The sequence below is a fragment of the Numenius arquata genome, chromosome 2 (genome assembly GCF_964106895.1).
Source record: "Numenius arquata chromosome 2, bNumArq3.hap1.1, whole genome shotgun sequence".
Classification (NCBI taxonomy): domain Eukaryota; kingdom Metazoa; phylum Chordata; class Aves; order Charadriiformes; family Scolopacidae; genus Numenius; species Numenius arquata.
The window spans coordinates 7,538,468-7,558,128 of NC_133577.1; the positions used below are offsets into that span (position 1 = coordinate 7,538,468).

At 39.6% G+C, this 19,661-nt stretch overlaps 1 protein-coding gene across 2 annotated transcripts in view; it reads left to right on the top strand.

The window, feature by feature from the left end:
* The first annotated feature begins 5,237 nt into the window (after positions 1–5,237).
* VTA1 (vesicle trafficking 1) overlaps positions 5,238–19,661 on the top strand; it is a 39,946-nt gene continuing 25,522 nt past the window's right edge. The window contains exon 1 of one of the 2 annotated variants that reach the window (XM_074167177.1): positions 5,238–5,414. In XM_074167177.1, the coding sequence (XP_074023278.1) occupies positions 5,306–5,414 (109 nt within the window). In that variant the 5' untranslated portion in view covers positions 5,238–5,305. The remainder of the gene's footprint in view (positions 5,415–19,661) is intronic. The other variant, XM_074167185.1, reaches the window with a different exon arrangement.

Here is a 19,661-nt window from a genome sequence, read left to right on the forward strand (position 1 = left end):
CACCTGCAGTTTTGTAACAATGACTGCAGAAGAGAACCGCACTCGTGATTACTGGCCGCAGGGTAGTCACCTGGCACTGACTACTTACCTAAAACCCACCCCATTACGGGAATAATCTTTGTTTCCACGTCAAGACCAAAGGAAATAAGATTTACAAGAGTGACATGTTCTCATGACCTACCACATACATTGGCTCCAGAGGAGTGTCTGTGTGTGAGGGGGAGGTTATTTATAAACTTATTTTTATTCACAGCTCTTCTGAACACATGGCCATTGGAGCTAATAACGTTATTGACCTTCCAGGAAAAACTACTCCAAATTTCTTACATGTTTTTATGGCTTGAGAATTAAGCCGTAATGGTGGATAATCTCTGGGTACTGGAAAGAGTTCAAACACTTTCCCAAGCAGGGCCACTGTTGCAACCTGCGTCTCAGACCCCAGGGGCAGAGACTCCTGGTCAGGCTGCGGTGACAACACATCCATCGCTATCAGCAGCCCAGCCAGCGTCATCCGCTAGCTGTGAATCTCCTCCTAAAAATCAAAAGACTAGCGTGATATTCTTTGCACTGACTGGAATGCCCTACCTTCAGTATGTTTTGGCTTATTTTGTACGATTACATTTTGAAGGAGTAAAGGGGCTTCCTGACTTAGCTTTGCCTAAGAGGCTTAAAAGTGTCAAAAGAAAATCTTGGAGAAAAGCCTTTTCCGGGTCCAGTCATGCCTTGATTTCAGCGAGAGTTTTGCTTGTGTGTGCCTGCGGAATTGGAGCCGCAGGATTTTTTGCTGTGTGTGTCACATCTAACTTCTTATTGCTCTGACTAAAGTTGTTAGAATAACAATTAAAAAGAAGTCTGCATACTAAAATTTTTCCATGCAATAGTAAGTGTATTTGGATAGGTTAGGTCTTAAACTTTATATAGGTATCATCAGAAGGCAACAGTTTCTTCTTAAGGACTAATAGACATCTTAAACTTAGAAATTATTTCATCCCCTGTGCTGAAGTGATGTAATAGGGAAAAAAAAAAAAAAAACAGATTTCAGGACTGGAAAGAAAGCAGGAGGTAGTCTTCTGTATAAAATATGTACAAATAGCAATCATAACAATTAGCTGTTTTCCATCTGTTTTTCAAATACGAGAATATTCGAATACTTCTAGGGGAAAAAAAATGGAAGGTCTCTTTCTCTTCCTCTTTCATCATTTTCTGCAGCTACTAAATTGAACAATTTCTGTTCTGAATCTCAGTGAAACAAGAGATTCAGACTCATCGCTACTCTGACAGTGATCCAGGAACCAGCAAAGTCAAAAGGAATCCATCAGCACCTTTGGACACAGTTTGAAGGGAAGAACATCTTTCCTTCTTGAATTAAGTTTGGGTCCTTTCAGGAATATTTTGAAAATTCTGGAAAAGTTACTACAAAATCTTTTTAGCACCAACCATTAGTTAAGCAGTCCCAAACAAGGCTGGGTTATAAGAGCCTTGTAATCTTCACCCACAAAATTAGTCCTCATTACATAAACGGAGTTGCATGACTTGGGTGTCTGGGATTTGATTGATTCTGGGCCATTTAAATCAAAGTGGGTCACAACTAGATGTGTGATTTTTTTAATATGCTTATCAACAACAAGGTGATAAATTTCAATACAGTCACTGTATTAAAGCATTACTATTTTTGTTATTTTTTCCCTACAGAATGCGTTATACATTGTCTAAATATATGTCCAGTCAACACTATCACATTTATGCAATATTAAACTAGTTATTTGATATTTGCGAGCATTACAAGTGGAACAGGAATCACTGTGCTAACTTCTTGTTTGCATAACATGCCATGTGCTTTGGTCGGCACATGCTTAATTTTTTGTTGTATACATCGGTATGTAGATGTAGTGCCAAGGGACATGGTCTAGTGGTAACTTGGCAGTGTTAGGTTAATGAGTGGACCTGATGATCTTAAAGGTCTCTTCCAACCAAAACGACTCTGTGATTCTATGATCTATCTGGAATTATTCTTTGCAATTTAAACTTGTAAACCCTAGGTACAAAAAAAAATTATTTCTAAATAACATACAATATGTATTACTACTAAAAAGAAGAATTTACTTCCATGTGCTAGGTACAGTCGTGGCCAACTGTACTCAAATCACAATCAGATGATTGTATAATAATAAAATAACTTCATCACAACCTTACCAGTATTTTCCCTGGTGCTAAATATTTGCATATTTGCATTGCTTGTTCTTCTGTAGATTTCAAAACACTTCAGAAAGGTCAGAGGAGTGCCAAAACCCCCAGCCCCTCAGGGGACTTCCCTGTTACCATCAAGCGCCTTGCAGAGCCAGGACTGGTGTAGGACTGTCTGAGGACCCCTGGGGACCCTCTAGGAGCTGGATTAGCCACCACCATGACCCTTGCCTTGGCAGTCAAAATCTGGACCAATCAAAGTGTGTTCTTCCAAATCAGATGCAATGCAGATTTTTTCTGCATTTCCTGTGAAATTAAAATTGTCAAATTCCTCAGTTTCAGTTTTTCATTTAAAAACAAAATGTGCATTATTGCCTTTTAGTGCAAATGTTTTTCTGTGACTGATTCCATCATTAGTTTCTCAAACACGTTGATGGAGATATTATGTCCATGTAAAGAAACCATTTCCCCATGGCTGTCAACACTTCTCTTTCTTATATTTGCCATTTGTTTTCCTGGCACTCGTATTCTCAAGTGTCTCTAAATTTTTCTTTCTCCTAGGCTTCCACACTCCCACCACTTTTGTCCTCATTTACATTACTTTCTATCAGCTTCCTTCCACCCTTTCTCCCACTGAGATTTATAACACGCCTGCAAGCATTTCTCAGTGTTGCGCTGATTTTAGCTCAAATGCTTAGCAAATATTTGAGATGATCCTGAAGGCTTTTTTTTTTTTTTTTTTTTTGCCATTGTGAAAGGAATGACATAACACACTTGGGGATTCTTGGATTTAATTCTATTTCTTTACACAGCGAACATGAAGTCCTGTCTCCCTGAACACAGTATTTTCGTTGCTTACATCAGGGTCACATTATAAGTGTTTCTTTGACTTTTTCATAGTTTTCCCCATATTCTTGCTGCTTCGTTTTCAGAGACAGCACTCAAAGCAATCCCCAGCCTATGCATTTACAGTCAGTTTTGTCTCCAGCCAGACATCATGCCCATTTAAGTTCTCACTTAACAAAGAGCCGTAATTGTTCCCTCCATCATCTTCAATGAAACAAGCTAAATACACCCAGTAAATGACGCGGTTGCCTTTACATCAAAGGTATAGTTGCTCTGGGCCAGCCAACTTCTAGCACACCTCCACAACATCCCACTCCTATAACCACTCCTTGTTCTGTTCCTTTCTTGTCTGTCTTTCTTCTGTTTAGCCATCATTTCCCTTCTGTTCTCTTTTCAGCACTCTCCCATGACAGCAATGAGACAACGCAGCCACCTGTCCTACCCTGTGCCTCCCTCCAACACACATCTTTCTTTATGCCCTAGAGCATTGACATTCTCCCGTCTGGTAGACAGCCATTTTGAGACCAGGAGAAAGTTTGGCAACAGGGCCATTTAAAAGAAATTTAAAAACTGTTTAACTACGCTGTCAGAATGAGAAGATGACAGACACTTGGCCTGGTTTGAGGCAAAACAGAACCAATTTTCTTCTCAGTAATTTTACTTTTCAGTTAAGTCTCTTCTAACTAACTCCCTGAAATTAATGGCATATTTTTCAGACAGTGTCTGTTTCTAGCAAATAACCTCTGATGTTTATAGTTAATACCAGGGACTGACAAGCAGAGAGGAACCTGCTTATACTTATGGCTATAACAACCAAGGTCTGCTACCTTTGTTATGTACCAAGTTGGAGGGCTGGAAGTGGAAAAGCATAAAAGGGCCTCACCTGCGAGGAGGAGCAGACAGGACAGGTGACCCCAAACTGACCAACAGGGCATTCCATCCCATCTGCATCATGCTCAATATAAAAGCTGAGGGATCAAGTGGTCTAGCCTCTTTCTTCAATGGCCAGTGTCTGAGAAGGACTCTGTCTGTTTGTCTGTCTTTGATCCCAATCCATGCATTCCTGAATTCAGATCTGGAATACAGTTCCCATTGCTGAGTCCAGCCTGGGACCTTCCCAGTGCCTGTCAGTAGTGTGATCATCATCCTGCGAGCTCGAAACTGGTTTTGATGTATCATACATCTTTCATAATTTTAATATTCATGTTATTATCCCTTTTTATTATTACTATTTCATTAAAATAGTTTAGGGTTTTTTTTTTTTTCAATCCATAAGTCTCTCTCTCTATTTTCTCTCCCTTCTCTTTCAGGGAAGGGAGAGAGAGGCTAAGGAGAGCATCTGTCATTCGTTTAGTGGCCAGTCCAGCCTAAAGCACGACAACCCTACAATAATAATAATTTTGCAGATTGTGAGGTCCGTTTACTTCAACTGTTCCCATTTCTTTTGCTGTTCTTATCCCCTCTCAGCAAAAAGAGAAATCATTGGAGGTTCCTCTGAGAAAAAGTTGTCCCGGAAGTGGTGATCCTGTGGGAAGCACTTTCCAGGGCTGGTGGACTTGCTGCCGGGATCCTGCCCAGTCCGGTGAAGTGTTATTAGCCAGGCCACGGTAGCACCAGGCTTCTCCAGTGAGCAGCAGTGGGATGAAGGCCCAAGGCCTGGGAGCAAAGGTGTGGTTTGGTGCTCCAGGGCCGCCCAGACCTCTGGCAAGCCTTGGGGCAGCCCAAGGGGAAAGTTTTTCCACCTGAAAAGGGATTTTTCTTGCAGCTCTACCTCCAGGGGGAAGGTCTTAACAGCTCTTTGGGCTGAGGTGCCAAAGGAAGGGGCACAGAAGGGCTAGGGAGGGCTCTGCCGCTGGGCCCCCGCAGAATGGCCAGGCCGCCATTCCCCCGGCAAGGCCCGGAGAAGCCCTGGCCGCCCCTGCGTCTCCAGGCCCCGGCGCACGGCGGCTGGGGCACGCGCTCCAAACACTAACGAGTCACGCAGGAGAAGCGTGAGGCTGTGCGGCCCCGGAGAAAGGGCCAGCGGCCCAGCCCGCCCGGCGCTGCCCGGCTCCGGCGGGGACAGGGCCGAGGCCCGGTGAGGCCGCCCCGTGGCCGGCTCCATTCTCCCGCCCCTCCCGCTCAGCAGGGGGCGCTCTGGGAAGAGCGCCCCCCCCCACGGGCGGCAGCCCGCCCACCGCGCAGGCGCCCTGGCGTCCCCTGCCGGAAGCGGAAGCGGCCGGTGCCAGGCTGGGGAGCCCGAGCCGTCGTTCGGCCGCCCGTTGTCGCCCCCGTGATGGCGGCTACGGCGCTTCCCCCGCTGCCGCCGCAGTTCAAGAGCATCCAGCACCATCTGCGAACCGCGCAGGAGCTGGACAAGCGAGAGCCGGTGGTGGCGTACTACTGTGAGTGAGGCGGCCCCAGCGCCGCCCCGCCCCGCCGGACCCCGAGATCGGCCCGGCCCGGCCCGGCCTGTCGCGTCCCGCCCTGCCCTGCCCCGTCCTGTCCTGCCACCGCCCCCCCGGCCACCAGTGGCTGCGCTCCCCTCCCGCCGTCCGGCTGGCTTGTTGGGTTGCGCGGAGTGTCCGTCGGGTGTAGGGAGCAGTGGGAGCGGGTGGAGGGGGGGGAAGCCCCACCTCATGGGGCGGTGCGGGGCGTTCACGGCCTTCCCTGTCCCCTGCTTCAGCTGCGAGCCCCAACCCGCCTTTCGTGTGCTCTGTTGTTTGTTGGGTTAAGCCTCTTTGCACTGGTAGTGGCTGTGCCAGCAGCCTAGGAAGGACATGGACCTGTTGGAACGTGTCCAGCGGAGGGCCACGAAGATGGTCAGAGTGCTGGAGCACCTCCCCTATGAAGACAGGCTGAGAGAGCTGGGGTTGTTCAGCTTGGAGAAGAGGAGGCTCCAGGGAGACCTCATAGCAGCCTTCCAATATCTGAAGGGAGCCTACAGGAAAGCCAGAGAGGGACTCTGTCAGGAAGTGTAGTGACAGGACAAGGGGTAATGGTTTTAAATTGGAAGAGGGGAGGTGTAGATTAGATATTAGGAGGAAATTCTTTCCTGTGAGGGTGGTGAGGCACTGGAACAGGTTGCCCAGGGAAGTTGTGGATGCCCCATCCCTAGAGGTGTTCAAGGCCAGGCTGGATGGGGCTTTGAGCAACCTGCTCTAGTGGGAGGTGTCCCTGCCCATGGCAGGGGAGTTGGAACTGGATGATCTTTAAGGTCCCTTCCAACTCTAACCATTCTATGATTCTAAAAACATGATTGTACGCGCGTGTGTAAAGTCAAGTCTTCTGTGTTGGGATAGTCCTAGTAAGTATCACCAAAGGCTGACGTGCGAGAGTCCTTCCAGAGTTTTTCGCCTGCTGAAAAGACCTTTCTATCCTGTATCTGAGTAAGCAATTTAGGGCTTGAGAGTTTTTAATTATTTTAATAGCGTTCATTTTATTTTCTGTGAAGCGTTGTCGCTTCTTCAGGGTTCTCTAAGGGGCGGAGTGGGTGGCTCTTCTGTTTGTTTCATTGAAATGAACGCAGCTAAGTCTTACTGTAAATCTTTCAAATGAATATGTAAATTTTTCAAGCTAATTTATGGCTTCTAATCTAATGGTCGTCAGAGTGGTCTGTGAGCCTTTCTTAAAGGTTTTGCACAGTTAATTAAGAAATGCAAGCCCATTGTTAATAGTCTTAAATCCCTGTCACAGCTAATCACCACACTTGGAAAATTTCTAAGACATCAGAAATCTATGTTTATGTTGTTTATTTTTTTTTCTTTTTATTGAGATGTGAGGAGATCATTTGGGGGGTTTACTTGGCAATAGTTTGTCTTCAAAAATAGTTAAATAAAAAAAATAGAGGTAGAATTAGTTGTTAATTTGTAAGGCAATCTTACATTTAGAAGGATGAACTCATGAGTTTCGGACTCCAGAGAGCTCTGAAAAGCCTGTCAGCTTAGTGTCACGAGAATAATTTTAATTTCTATGCGTTACGCAGGAATACTGTGCTAATGTGGAAAAGTGCCACCAGAGAAGCAGGATAAGCCACATATCAGAACACTGGATGTTCTTAATAGTACTTGCTCTTTAGTGGAAAAACATAGGACAAATCATACTTTGTGTGGCAGGAAGCACCAGCTAGGTCAAATTGCACTGTTTTCTTGTTTTTCTTTATTTCTTTGGGGTTTTTAACTGAATGTGATACCCTGTCTGGCTGTAAAATAAAAATACTAGCATTTAGTGTAGGTAACAAAATACAAGTCTATTTCTATTTTAAAACAGGATGTTTGGGTGGCTGATGTCTGTTTTTCTTAATGTCTTTTCCATTCTGAAACTCAATGTAAGTCTTAGTGTACAGGAAAACTGTGTTGAATAATTAACATTTTCTGTAAAGTTCTTTGTGTTCTCTGTCCTAAGTAGCCTGAAAATTTGCATATCTTATTTTTTCATTTCACAGAGTACTTCAGCACATCTGATTCATTACTGAGTATAGTGAAGACTGTATTCTAGAGATAACTTTCTCATTACATAAAGTAAAAAGCAGTGACACCTCTTTTACAAGACAGATCTTGCTTGAATCCTTTATTCCTTTAAATGCACAAAGGAGAAGAAATATTTTTCACCAGTGTTCCACTGATGACACTTACTTCCTCCCATAGTTGATGAGTTTGTCTGGATTGACAGAAATGCAGAACTCCTGTTTCATAGGCTTTTTTTTGTTAGTTTAATTCTGGCTTTGAAGCAAAAATAAGGGTTATGAACCACTAATTTTGAATATTGTGGGTTTGGAGCAATTGTGTAGAATCCCAAAGTATTAATTATTAATATTGCTATCAGCATGTCTTGTGTTCTCTCTGCCTATGATTCTCTGCCAGCCTCCTCTGCAGGCCTGTGCTTGGCACCACGCATGTGGTGGGACCAGGAGGGTGCACAGCCCCCAGCCGAGGGGACCCTGTGGTGTAAGGTCATGTGATGGGACATCGCTGCGTGTTTTGTCACAAGTCTGCTTGCACAGCCACTGTGTGAGGGAGAACATCTGAATTTTGGTCATATGATGGATGTAACTATCAGTCTGAAGAAAAGAGTGAGGTGTTTATAGGTTTGGAATGTTGCCAGAAGTGATTCATCCCTAGAAAAAAAAACTTTGGTGCTAATATTAATGTTTCCAGGGCACAGTAGTTTTCAGTGTGGACGTATGTTTGCTAGGTTTTGATTTGTGTGCATTTTACTTCAATTCCACTTGTATATGTCTGTTAAGAAGAGCTGCAATGTGAACTAATTTGAATATCAGAAGGAAGTGAACTCTGGTAAGATGTGTTTGCAACGTAAAATATTACTTTCTATACCTTAGCAATAGAATTGTGAGGAGTTAATATTTTTGTCTCTTATCAGCATCCACTGGTGCCAGAGGGGTGATCTAAGAGCTGGGAACTTGAATGGCAGTTACACATTTTATTTGCATACACCATTTTAAAATTCTTTCTCTTATGTTTTTTGGGTGTAGTTTGTTTGAAGCATTAAACTAGCGTAAATCAGCACTGCCACCTAAAGAAGATAACTGTATTCCTTCTCTGGCTTCTCATTCCCAACCCTAATGTGCTTCAGAAGCAAACGTTGATGTAATTGTATGATGAAGACCAACAATAAGTTATTTTTCAGCCAGGCCAATTCACTGCCGCTTAAACAGCTGTGCTCCCACACAGGCAAAGACAAGGAACAAGACACAGTCGCTTGGGGTGAAGACAGGGCTCCTACTTTTTTGATATTGCTGGCATATGTTGATTTAAAGAAATTGTAATTTGATGAACATTAATCTCTGTTTTATACAATATGAATAACTACACTAGGGATGATTTTTATTTTTCAACTGCCATGTCATTTTCCATGGGAAAAATAAACCACTGAAGAACAACATTGATGCTCTCATGTACCATAACACATCACAGATGCTTTTTGTTGTGGTACTTGCTAGAAACATTGCAAAAATTAAAAAATGGTTTTGTTTCTGGTAGTCCTGTTTATTCCTTACAAAGCCTTCATGCTTAACTCCATTTTTAGGTATTCAAATTGAAAGCAGCATATGATTAGTAGCTTTATGTTTTTTGTAAACTGTTAATTTTTTTTAGGCCTGGCCACTCCTAGTAGATGGACATAATTGATTGAAGCAATTAAAATATATTTGCTTCCTGACAGTATGTACCATAAATTTGCTTGATTGTGAAATGTGTCCTACTTAGAACATAGACTGTAGAGAAATAAAGAAACCAAGTTTATCTTTTTTAAGTTGTGTAGGACATGATCTCACAAAATAATTCTCCTTTTAAAGAGATTAGACGCTTTATATTTAATGTAAGTGTTCAGTACTGGGCTAATCTACCACCTTATTTTAAAGTGCTTATCTCCCCATATGATACTTTTTCTCACATTTCATATTATTTTGTTAATCATTGTCATTAAGTATGTAGCTATTTCAGGTTCAGTAAAGGTCAGCTGATTCAATAGATACAAGGGAATACCAGTAAAGGATGCTGCATTGATGGCCTCACAAAAGGAAAATAAGTGTTTGGTGATTCCTTATGTTAAAAACTTACATGAGTCTCACTGTTTGACTGCTTTGAGATGTTATTCTGCAAACACAAGGAGGCAGGCTTTGATAAAACATCTGGCCTGTGTAATAACTAAAGAAATTGTATCTCTTAACTGTGCTATAGGCAGTTTGACTCAGAAGTTGGTTTTTGAAAAATTGCAAAGTTTGAGAGGTGGTTTTGTCTTCTGAAAACTTCTGGTTTAGTGTTTAAAGCAAGATTTTTCCTTAATAGTTGTTGTTTCAGCCTTTCAGCAGTGTTGTTAAGCTCTTTTCAAAGATGATTGGTAGTTTATTTTATACTTCTGTGCTTACTGACCATTCATGTTCTAATTCAAAAGCATTGAGAGAATGCCAGTGAGTTGCCAGAAAAGTGCTGATGTTTCGTGATATGTAACATCCTAACACACAACAGTGTTTGCATATCCAGTGAATGCAACATGAAAAATTATGGTTCTAGTAACTTTTGAAAAGCAGGGCTGTGAGGTTTTTGCTTTACATTCTGCTGAACATCAGACTAAGACCAGACATATTTTCATTGAACTTTCAATTTATTCAACTTTTTATTATATCATGATGAATTTTGAATGATTAATTTAAAAGATGCATGTAATTCAGAAGTATTAATGGAAATAGTAACTGGTGTTCACTGTATTTAACTGCAGAGGTTCTGCACATACTTAATGACTTCATTTAACTGGGACATTGTAGAACTGAAATGCATAACATAATGTTCTTATAACATTTCTTATCTAATAAGATCAAATTCCTGAACTTTCCGGTTTAAATAGTCTTTTTTTTTTTTTTGCTAGTTTTCTATAATCCATTTGTAAAAGTGAATTTCCATATTTTCTTACTGTTGGTGGCAGAAAACTGGTTTGTGTGCTGCCAGCAATACTACAAGGTTTAAAGGCTTTTGTTGAGATTACATACTGAAGAATAGATTTAATCTGTTCTTTACTCAGGATAAGTTAATCAAAATAGTCAAATATTTAAGAAGTAGATAACCATTTTGTAGTGTACTGTGAGAGTTGTTTTGATTGCACTGAGTAAACCCAAAATATTTCTCAATTTCTTTTTTTGCCCTGTGCTTTCTATGTTTTTCTGTTTTCAGTCTTAGTTTGTTTGCTCTGATTTGTTTCAGAGATTTGTAAGTGAGAAAACCGTGCTTTTAAAACTCTGGTTTGTCTGTGGAGACAGAAAAACAGTGAGAAGTGATTGGAATAACAAAGATAAATACATAAACCCCACAGTCCTCAAAGCAAACTGTGGGTAGAAGCAAAACTTAAAGATGATGTTAACTATTGTATAGTGCTTTGGGCACTTACTTTGATTACATAGGTGGTAATTAAAAATAATCTGCTCTGACAGAGATAGGGATGAGAACATAAAATAGAACAAGTGCACTTCAGTGATTGAAACTTTATTTCTGAGGTATGTGTATATTTGTATATATATTTGTATAAAACTCCTAAACTTCAATTGTACAGTGTAAATATACTATCATGCATTTTTCCACCAGATAATTCACAGGTTTTTTGGTGGATCTTTATTCAACTTGAACCTCTGGAAGTAGAATTAAAAACTGTCTTTTCGTGGCTGAGGTTTGCTGCTGCTTCTGAAGAAGGGATGCAGAATCATTGAGGTTGAAGGGAACTTTGTAGATCATCTAGTCCCATCCCCTGCTCAAAGCATGATCCCTAGTGCAGGTTGGGCAGGACCATGTCCTAGCAGGTTTTTAATATTCCCAAGGATGGAGAATCCACAGCTGCTGGGAGCAAGCTATTCCAGTGTGTGATTATCCTCACAGTAGAAAATTTTCCTTGTGTTTAAATGGTATTTCCTGTGTTTCATTTTGTGCCCGTTACCTCTTGTCCTGTCCCTGAGCACCACTGAGAAGAGTCTGGCTTTGTCTTCACTCCTCACTGTCCCCTACCCCATATCAAGTATTCAAGACCTCTGAACCTTCTCTTTTCAAGACTGAACAGTCCCACTTCTTACCTCTCCTGCTATGACAGTTGTCCCTTCATCATCTATGTGGCCTTTCCCATGTGTCTCGTACTGGGAGCCCAGAACTGGACCCAGCACTCCAGGTGTGTCATGGCATTGCTGAGTAGAAGGGAAAGATCACCTCCCTCAACCTGCTGTCAGTGCTTCTCCTTATGCAGCCCTGGATGCCATTAGCAATTAAGGTCAGGAGAACACTTTGGAAACTTATTTCGTTGTCATGCCCGTCTGGTGTGCTTTGGTTCACCTCACAGAGTAGTTTGTGAGCATGAAATAGGTTTCTTCCGGTGTAAGCTTACCACCTTACCACAAAAAAGACATTGAGGTGTTGGAGCGGGTCCAGAGAAGGGCAATGAAGCTGGTGAGGGGTCTGGAGAACAAGTCTTATGAGGAGAGGCTGAGGGAGCTGGGGTTGTTCAGCCTGGAGAAAAGGAGGCTGAGGGGGGACCTTATTGCTCTCTACAACTACCTGAAAGGAGGTTGTAGAGAGGTGGGGGTCGGTTTCTTCTTCCAAGTTACAGGCGACAGGACTAGAGGAAACAGCTTCAAGTTGCACCAGGGGAGGTTCGGATTGGATATTAGGAAGAATTTTTACTCTGAAAGGGTTATCAAGCATTGGAATGGGCTGCCCAGGAAGTGGTTGAGGCACCATCCCTGGAGGTGTTCAAAAGACGGGTTGACATGGTGCTGGGGGACATGGTTTAGTGATGGGGTTTTTTTATCAGAGTTAGGTTGATGGTTGGACTAGATGATCTTGAAGGTCCCTTCCAACCTAGACAATTCTATGATTCTAAGCTAAAATGGAGGGCGTTCCAGACGAGCGCTTCAGATTTGTGCTCTAATCACTACAAGCTGTTTTATCTGCATGACTTGACCATAACTAATCCAGAGTAGCTGCCTTCTCCTTTTGCCTTCTTGAGATCTTAATTACTATAAATCCTAGAGTTGAGGTAGTTTTTCTGTTTTAATTAGAAATATTTCACTTTCTTTATTAGACTGTAGAGACTTTGAAAAATACTGATAGTTTAAATACTGCACCAGAGCTTAGAAACCTATAAATTCCACTTACAGATCTCTTACTCAAATTTTACAAGACCAAACTTCGTCCTTAAACCACACTAGGAATGTAGAATACTGAGTGATTTCCTAGGTTTTGTAATTGATATTGCATTACTTATTTTGTCATCTAACCCTAATAATTACCACTCTTGTTTGTAATTGCAAATTTTGTTGCACTTAGTTTTTTTTACAAGTTGTTATCCAAATAACAGTGAATTCTAACATAATTCTAATTCTACTGTAACTTTTGGTAATTTTGAGTAAGAGACATTTTACTTGAGATAGTTTTGACTTGACAAAGTTTGTCTAGCATGTAACATAACCTTGAAATATAAAGTTATCAATTCATTTTCCTCTCTAGGATTTAGAATACTATGAAAGAAACTGATAGGGAAGAGGGGGTCACGATACTATCCTTTTTTGGTTTTGAGTTTCTTAATAAAATTTGTGTGTAGTTTTCCTTCCTCCCACTTTTGTCTTAGAATATTTTTTTCCTTGCATTTCTCCTTAAACTAATTTTACCTGAAAATAAATATTTTAAGTAATTTGTTTTCTTGGTAAGATTCCTCATTTTGAATTAATGATTCCAGCCTAATACTTACCTTGTCTTTTGCCGCTTTCCTTCAACATCATGTAATGAAGAGGAAGTATAAGACCCTTCGAAGTTTGTTTGTCAGTACTTTTAAATCTGTTTTTAAAAGTCCTTCAGTTCAGACAACTTTGACTTAGCCATGGAGAAATAGCTTATGCTATCATAATTTATGATCTACATGCAGAAATTACATGAATGAAGTCTGATACATTAATGTTCATGAAAGCAAGAATAATTAAATTTTGTTATTATTTGCAGATGCATTCTTTATATGAAAATACATTTGCAGTAGTTTGAGTACAATCCAATTTAATGTTTTTGTGTTCCTTGCTTCCCACATTTGTGTTCCAACTGTTGTCTTCCTGTACCAAGCAGTTAACAAACATTTTTCTGTCAGTGTTTTGACAAAGGGAAGAGGAAGGTGTAGAATGTGAATGACTAATAAATTACAGCCTGAAAAAGCTTTCATCTCTTAATCAGAATCAAAATATGGCTAAAGTTTATGGCAATGTTTTATGTTACAATTTAATGTCAATTTGTTACTGTGAAATGTCAGAAATATTCCAGTCCCTAATACTTCTTTTTTCTATACTAGAGAATTAAATACGCGTGGGGAAAAAGGACTGTAATCTTTTGATCCTGTTAGACCAGGAAAAAAGGATGGATAGTAGGACAGAATTTAAAAGATAGAATCAACCTATTGTGCATGCTTGCTGGCTGGAACTTCTGTTCTCCAGCATTTTTACTTGGCACGGAGTTAGTTTAAAATGGGAGTGAGGGGAGTTTCAGTTGTTATCCAAACATAAATCTGGAATAACTTACTGTGTATTAGGAATGAATGCCTGGCACGTCCTAAAGACAAAATACTCGCTCTGAAATTGTACTGTGTATTAGCAAAGGAAAAATAACGTGGTATTACGTGACATAAATAAAAGCAGAGAAGTTTCTGTAAAGCTCACTGTATAATTCCTTCCAGCACACCCACACTTAGTATTTGCTGAACAAAGATTAAGGGCAACAAATCAGGACATAAATTTTGCAGTTGTCTTGGCAAAACATTTTTCTGAGAATGATTACTTGCCAAGTCTTTATGAATTTGAAGATAAATGTCCTGTCTACAAACTGGGAGCAAACCCTCTTCTAGTTAATAATTGGCAAAACAGTTCTGTCTTTGTGCATAAAAGATTACAAGTGACTTGAGCTCTACTTATAATATTAATTAATTTGTAGACATTAGCTCTATGTAGCCTCCTTTGCCTCCTTAGTGCTTTACTTTATGCGTATACTACTGTTGCTGGCCACACAAAAATCTTTTTTGCTCCTTGGTTTGGATAAAGGGGCAAAAAATGTAGGTTTTGTCTGTGATGAAGTCAGGTACCCAAAACAAGCTTAAAAAGAACCAATAATGGCATTCATCTATTTGTTTCCAGATATTCCAGATCTTCATCATGAGAGTTACAGGTCACTTATTTTCAAGATTGCCTGCATTCTTCTAATACTTCATTTAGGCTTTAAAAACTTGAAAACTTTTGCAGATAAAATGTATGGGTTTAGTTGTCTCTTTTATATCAGAATTTTCAGTAGCTTGGCTTTTCATAGAGGAATTTTTTAGTCAAAAGTTACGCAATAAATGGCTCCTGTAAGCCTCGTTGTTGCTTAGTTTTACAGTATATTGCTGTGGTCATCAGGGACATGCACTTTAAACATTTTTCAGTGTGTGGAGGGATAATTCTGAAGAGAAGAACTCTGAAATAATTTTGTTGTAAAATGACACCTCAAGTGCACTATTTTTAAAAGGTGTAATAATGCAATTGTCATACAGAACACAAAGAGGTTTTCTTTCTGTGGTATCCATACCATTCAGGAGAGTACCCTACCTGTTAGAAGTTGAATCACTTGCATGAAAGCAAAATTTTTGTGATTTAGCAAGCACAGTAATAACACATTCCACTGCTTTTGCAATATTGTAGAAATCAGAACATCTGTATTTAAAGGAATGTAAATAATTACTCTCTTTTCTTTCAGATATAGGGGAGGGGAAACCAAACTCATGTTCCATTAGGCTTTCTCAGCAGGGATGTTGGAGGCAGTAAACTTCTGGCCTCTTACTTGTGAGTTCCTTGCTGCTGAGATTACTCATCAACATAAACATGGAGGACAGTTCTTTGACCATTAATTTCTAGTTTAAAATTTTGCTGCTGACATTGACACAGGGAAATTAAGTTTTGCTTATTGCTGCTGAAGATTCTGTAATGAAGTGAGTTTGCCCAATTGCTGCAAGGTAGGCAGGAAAAGGCAATACTAGATTTCCTTCACTAGCTCAAAGTATATCTCTCAGTTACTATCATGTATCGTTACCATAAGTAATATTTGTGTGATAAACTACACACAAAACTAAAAGATACGTAAGAGACTTCTGACACCTTAATTAGCAAAGGTAGTATAGTATCAAAACCAACATGGTATTACAGGTAGACTTCATATAGAATCCTTGGGACATTTCAAAATTAGAGAGAGCAGAGAGAAGGATGACAAAAGATGCAGGTATGGAAAAACTTGTGTTTGGAAATAAATTAAGATTATTTCCCTTAGGAATAAGATGTAATAATAATATAAAAAAAAAAATAATGCAATGAGTAGAACTAGTAGACACTTTCTGCTGTTGTCTGTGGTAAGGCGAGGGATTACTTACTGCTCAGAGTCACTCACATATTGCTCTTCATAAGGATAATTTCAAAACATTAAGAGAGTATTATTTTTATTTCAGTGGTGTCTGTAGAGGCAAATATCAAATTTTTCTCTTCTTCCTATTCTGTTTCTGTCAGAGAAATCCCTAGTTATTTCAGTTTTTCAACTATCTGACTTGCTGTCTGCTTGGTAAATTTAATCATTGTTAACAGAGATTTTCAGCCCCCAAACCCCACTTTTAACTAGAGCAGCTCTGAGTAAAGCACTAAGTGTGCCTAAATGTACTTAACATTTTGTTTGTCACTGGGGAGTTTCAAGCACTGGAGAGGATACTTTCCTTCTGTGTCTTCAGTTCATCAGTTGAAACTGATGTTCCAGGAGATTTTGACTGGTAGGGTATGGTTTGTGTTTTCCAAGCTGCAGGTTGCCTAGTTCTTCATTACAATCGGGTTGTTTCATCAAAGGTATTTGAGTCAAGACTCCCTTTCAGTACTGGATGCTATTAGGTGGTCATTCTCTGTCAGTAGTTTTCACAAACATCGTACTCCTTCTTGATCACCACTTGAGAAAGAAGGAATCACTTTTGCCCTTACCTCAGTGATTGCCTCATCAGAAGCCTGTCTCTGGGCATATTTTGCTATTCCATACTCCTTTTGAACATATTAGATACCAGAAGGAAATTCTTTCCTGTGAGGGTGGTGAGGCACTGGAACAGATTGCCCAGGGAAGTTGTGGCTGCCCCATCCCTGGAGGTGTTCAAGGCCAGGCTGGATGGGGCTTTGAGCAACCTGGTCTGGTGGGAGGTGTCCCTGGAACTTGATGATCTTAGGGTCCCTTCTAACTCTAACCATTCTATGATTCTATGATATGACTGTCATTGAAGAAGTGAGTATGCACAAATTTTGAACTTAGAAAGTTCTTAAAGTTTTCAGTAGACTCTCTTGTTAGGGTAACTTAAATGTGCTTTGGCCTTTTACTAGTTAATAAGATCATGCAGGAAGTCTCCTCTCCCATTTATACAGCCCTTGGTACCAGTCGGGGTTTGATGGTTAAATGTGGTAACTGTCTCCTATAGTCATTCGTGTGCTGCAGAGATGTAATTGCTGTGACAGGTGCAACACATTTAATCTTAGTTCAGGTGGCATTAATGGTCTGTCTGTAGGAAGTCTCTGTTCTTAATATCTGCTGTGAGAGCACCCTCGTGTTTTCTTGACAAGCTGTACACTTTGGACAATAGTCCTTTGATCTGGAATGACCTGAGGACTCTTGGGCTCCTCGGTCCCGAAGTCTTTTGTTAGCAGAAAAGCGGTGTTGGTATGGAACATTGCTTGATGTCACCCACAGTGTAAATTTATATCTAGACAAGAAAAACATGTTCCTTATCTGCGACTATTGTTCTTTGACCTGTGTTCTCTGTGTTCAAGACTCGCTCTTCTGTGTTTGTTCGTTGGAATGTCCGAAGGAGTCTTTGAGATTTTCTCAGTCTCTGAAATGCTTACAGGGGAGAGGGCTGGCTTCTTAGGGCTGCCTACAAAGCATAAGGATGTCGCAGTCCTGTAAATACATCCCTTTGGATGTTACTGAGGAAAAAAATTACCTTGTTTTCATTATATAAGTGGATGTATTTGCAATGAATGTGAAAAAAAGCAACATATAGGTAACAGAAGACTAACAATGAAGCAGATAACAAATGAGCAGATCTTTTAATAATTTAATGATTACACTGATCCTCAAGGCTAAAGACCTTTGCAGGATTTCCATTTATATGGAAACAGGGTTCTTTTTATGTAAGTGAATTTTGGAAGAGATATGAATATGCATACTTCAGCAAGTAGAATAAATCCATATCCAGTAATGACCAAGGATATTCTGAATTTATGTTGCCCTAACTCATATCAGTCTAAAATTAATTTACTTTCCTCTGAAAATGTCTGATATTTGCATCTGTCAAAAAGAAATAACTGATCTAGATGGCTCATAGGTCTAGCATCCATTATGTTAATTCCTAAATTTTACATTATTAAATCACACCATGAAATGTGTTCAGGGAAGCTTACAATCAACTATGTATTTAAAAGTCAGTTTAATTGAAGAATGTAAGTATTAACTTCTCATCATGTGATTGTGGTATTTTAATAGGCAGCAGACTTAAATTGAGTGCCTTAGGTACAAATATATCTTTCTATGTTTAGATTTCTTTGAAATGTAATTTCAAATTTACTTGTGCTGGTTTCATAATTTTTAATATTAATATGTCAACATCCTAAAGGTAAATAAGGTCGGCTTAAGAGTACGTATCAGTAATTAGCTTAATATTAATGTCGTCACTTGATAAAACCTCCATAGCATAGAACCTACTTAGCAATTTTGTTAAAATTGCTGTCTTTTATTTGCTGTATTCAGTTGTTGTAGTTGTTCATAGTGTTTATTCATTCCTGAAGTTTCGCTCAGAGCAGACTTTTACTTGGTTGTTCTGTACTTAACGCTTGAATACAAAGGTGCTAGGTTGTGTTATAAATTGTAAATGTAGAAGTCGAGAGGCATTAGAGGGCACAAGGAGTTTATTTTTGGGCATCTTTAAAAGGTTGGGTAGCCCAACAGCTGTAACATTAAAAAATTTGTCAGCTCTGTAGTAACAAATAAGGAATATACACTTTATCTGGTATGTATAATCAATTGTATATGAAATGTGAAATACTACTTTCAAAATCCAGAAAAATTAGTTAAATTATGATGCTCACCAGCAGAACCTAGGTAAATTTTGTAGAGAGAAATCTATGGAAAAGGTAGACAAGCTTTATTCTGCAGCAAACATCAGGATAAGTGCAGTTTGAAAACAACTGTGTTATATTCATGTTTACTGAGATAATTTGAAGGGAAAAGGCTGTCTCTAGTGCATGAAGAGACACTTGGAAGGAGAGAGTAAAGCTGTGAAGCAAGTAAGGATCGCTTGCAGAGAACTCTTGTCCTGCAGGAGGAAGGGCTTTGGGGTATGCCGTAATAACTAGCTCATGATATTTGGTAGAGTTACAGCTTTTAGTTCTTAAGCTCTGCATTTGAAGGTGTTTTATAGGACTCCCTTAAGGGTCAGGAGTGAGAGTTAGTGGAATGGGGTTTTTTTTGTGAAAAACGTGCTGCATTTCGTTATTGAATGTTTCTGTCCATTTTCTCTTTTCTGTGTGTGTTAATCCTAGTAAATAGTAGTTGTTTAGTTTTACCCACAGTTTCATAGAGCATATAAAGCTCTGCCACGTGCATATCTAAAACTAATAGATTTTTGGTATTGAAAAGATAATTTTTAATCAGAAGGTGTTAATCATTCATTTTCAAGATAATATGAAAAACTGGCAACTTTACTTGCAGGGAAAGTTTAATAAATTCTCTCTTGTCTGATTTAAAGATCAGGTTTGTGTCTTGTGTCTTTTGATGATATGTATGCATATACATGGATATAATAGATGCTTAATTCCATTTGCTGAAGTGGAGTTTTTAAGCTAGCTAGTTCCTGCTACATGAAGTGCCATTTTTGAGATGTATACACTTACTCTATACCTATATGTAAGTCATATGGAGATTATTCATGCATAATTAGAGATAAAAATCAACTTGTTCCTATTTGAGTTGCAAATGAGGATGATTATTATTTACAAAAGCACTTAATATTGCATCATAGTGATACAAGCATCAATCTGAAATCAGCAGAAATGATCTCTAAGAAAAATAAAGCATAAATCT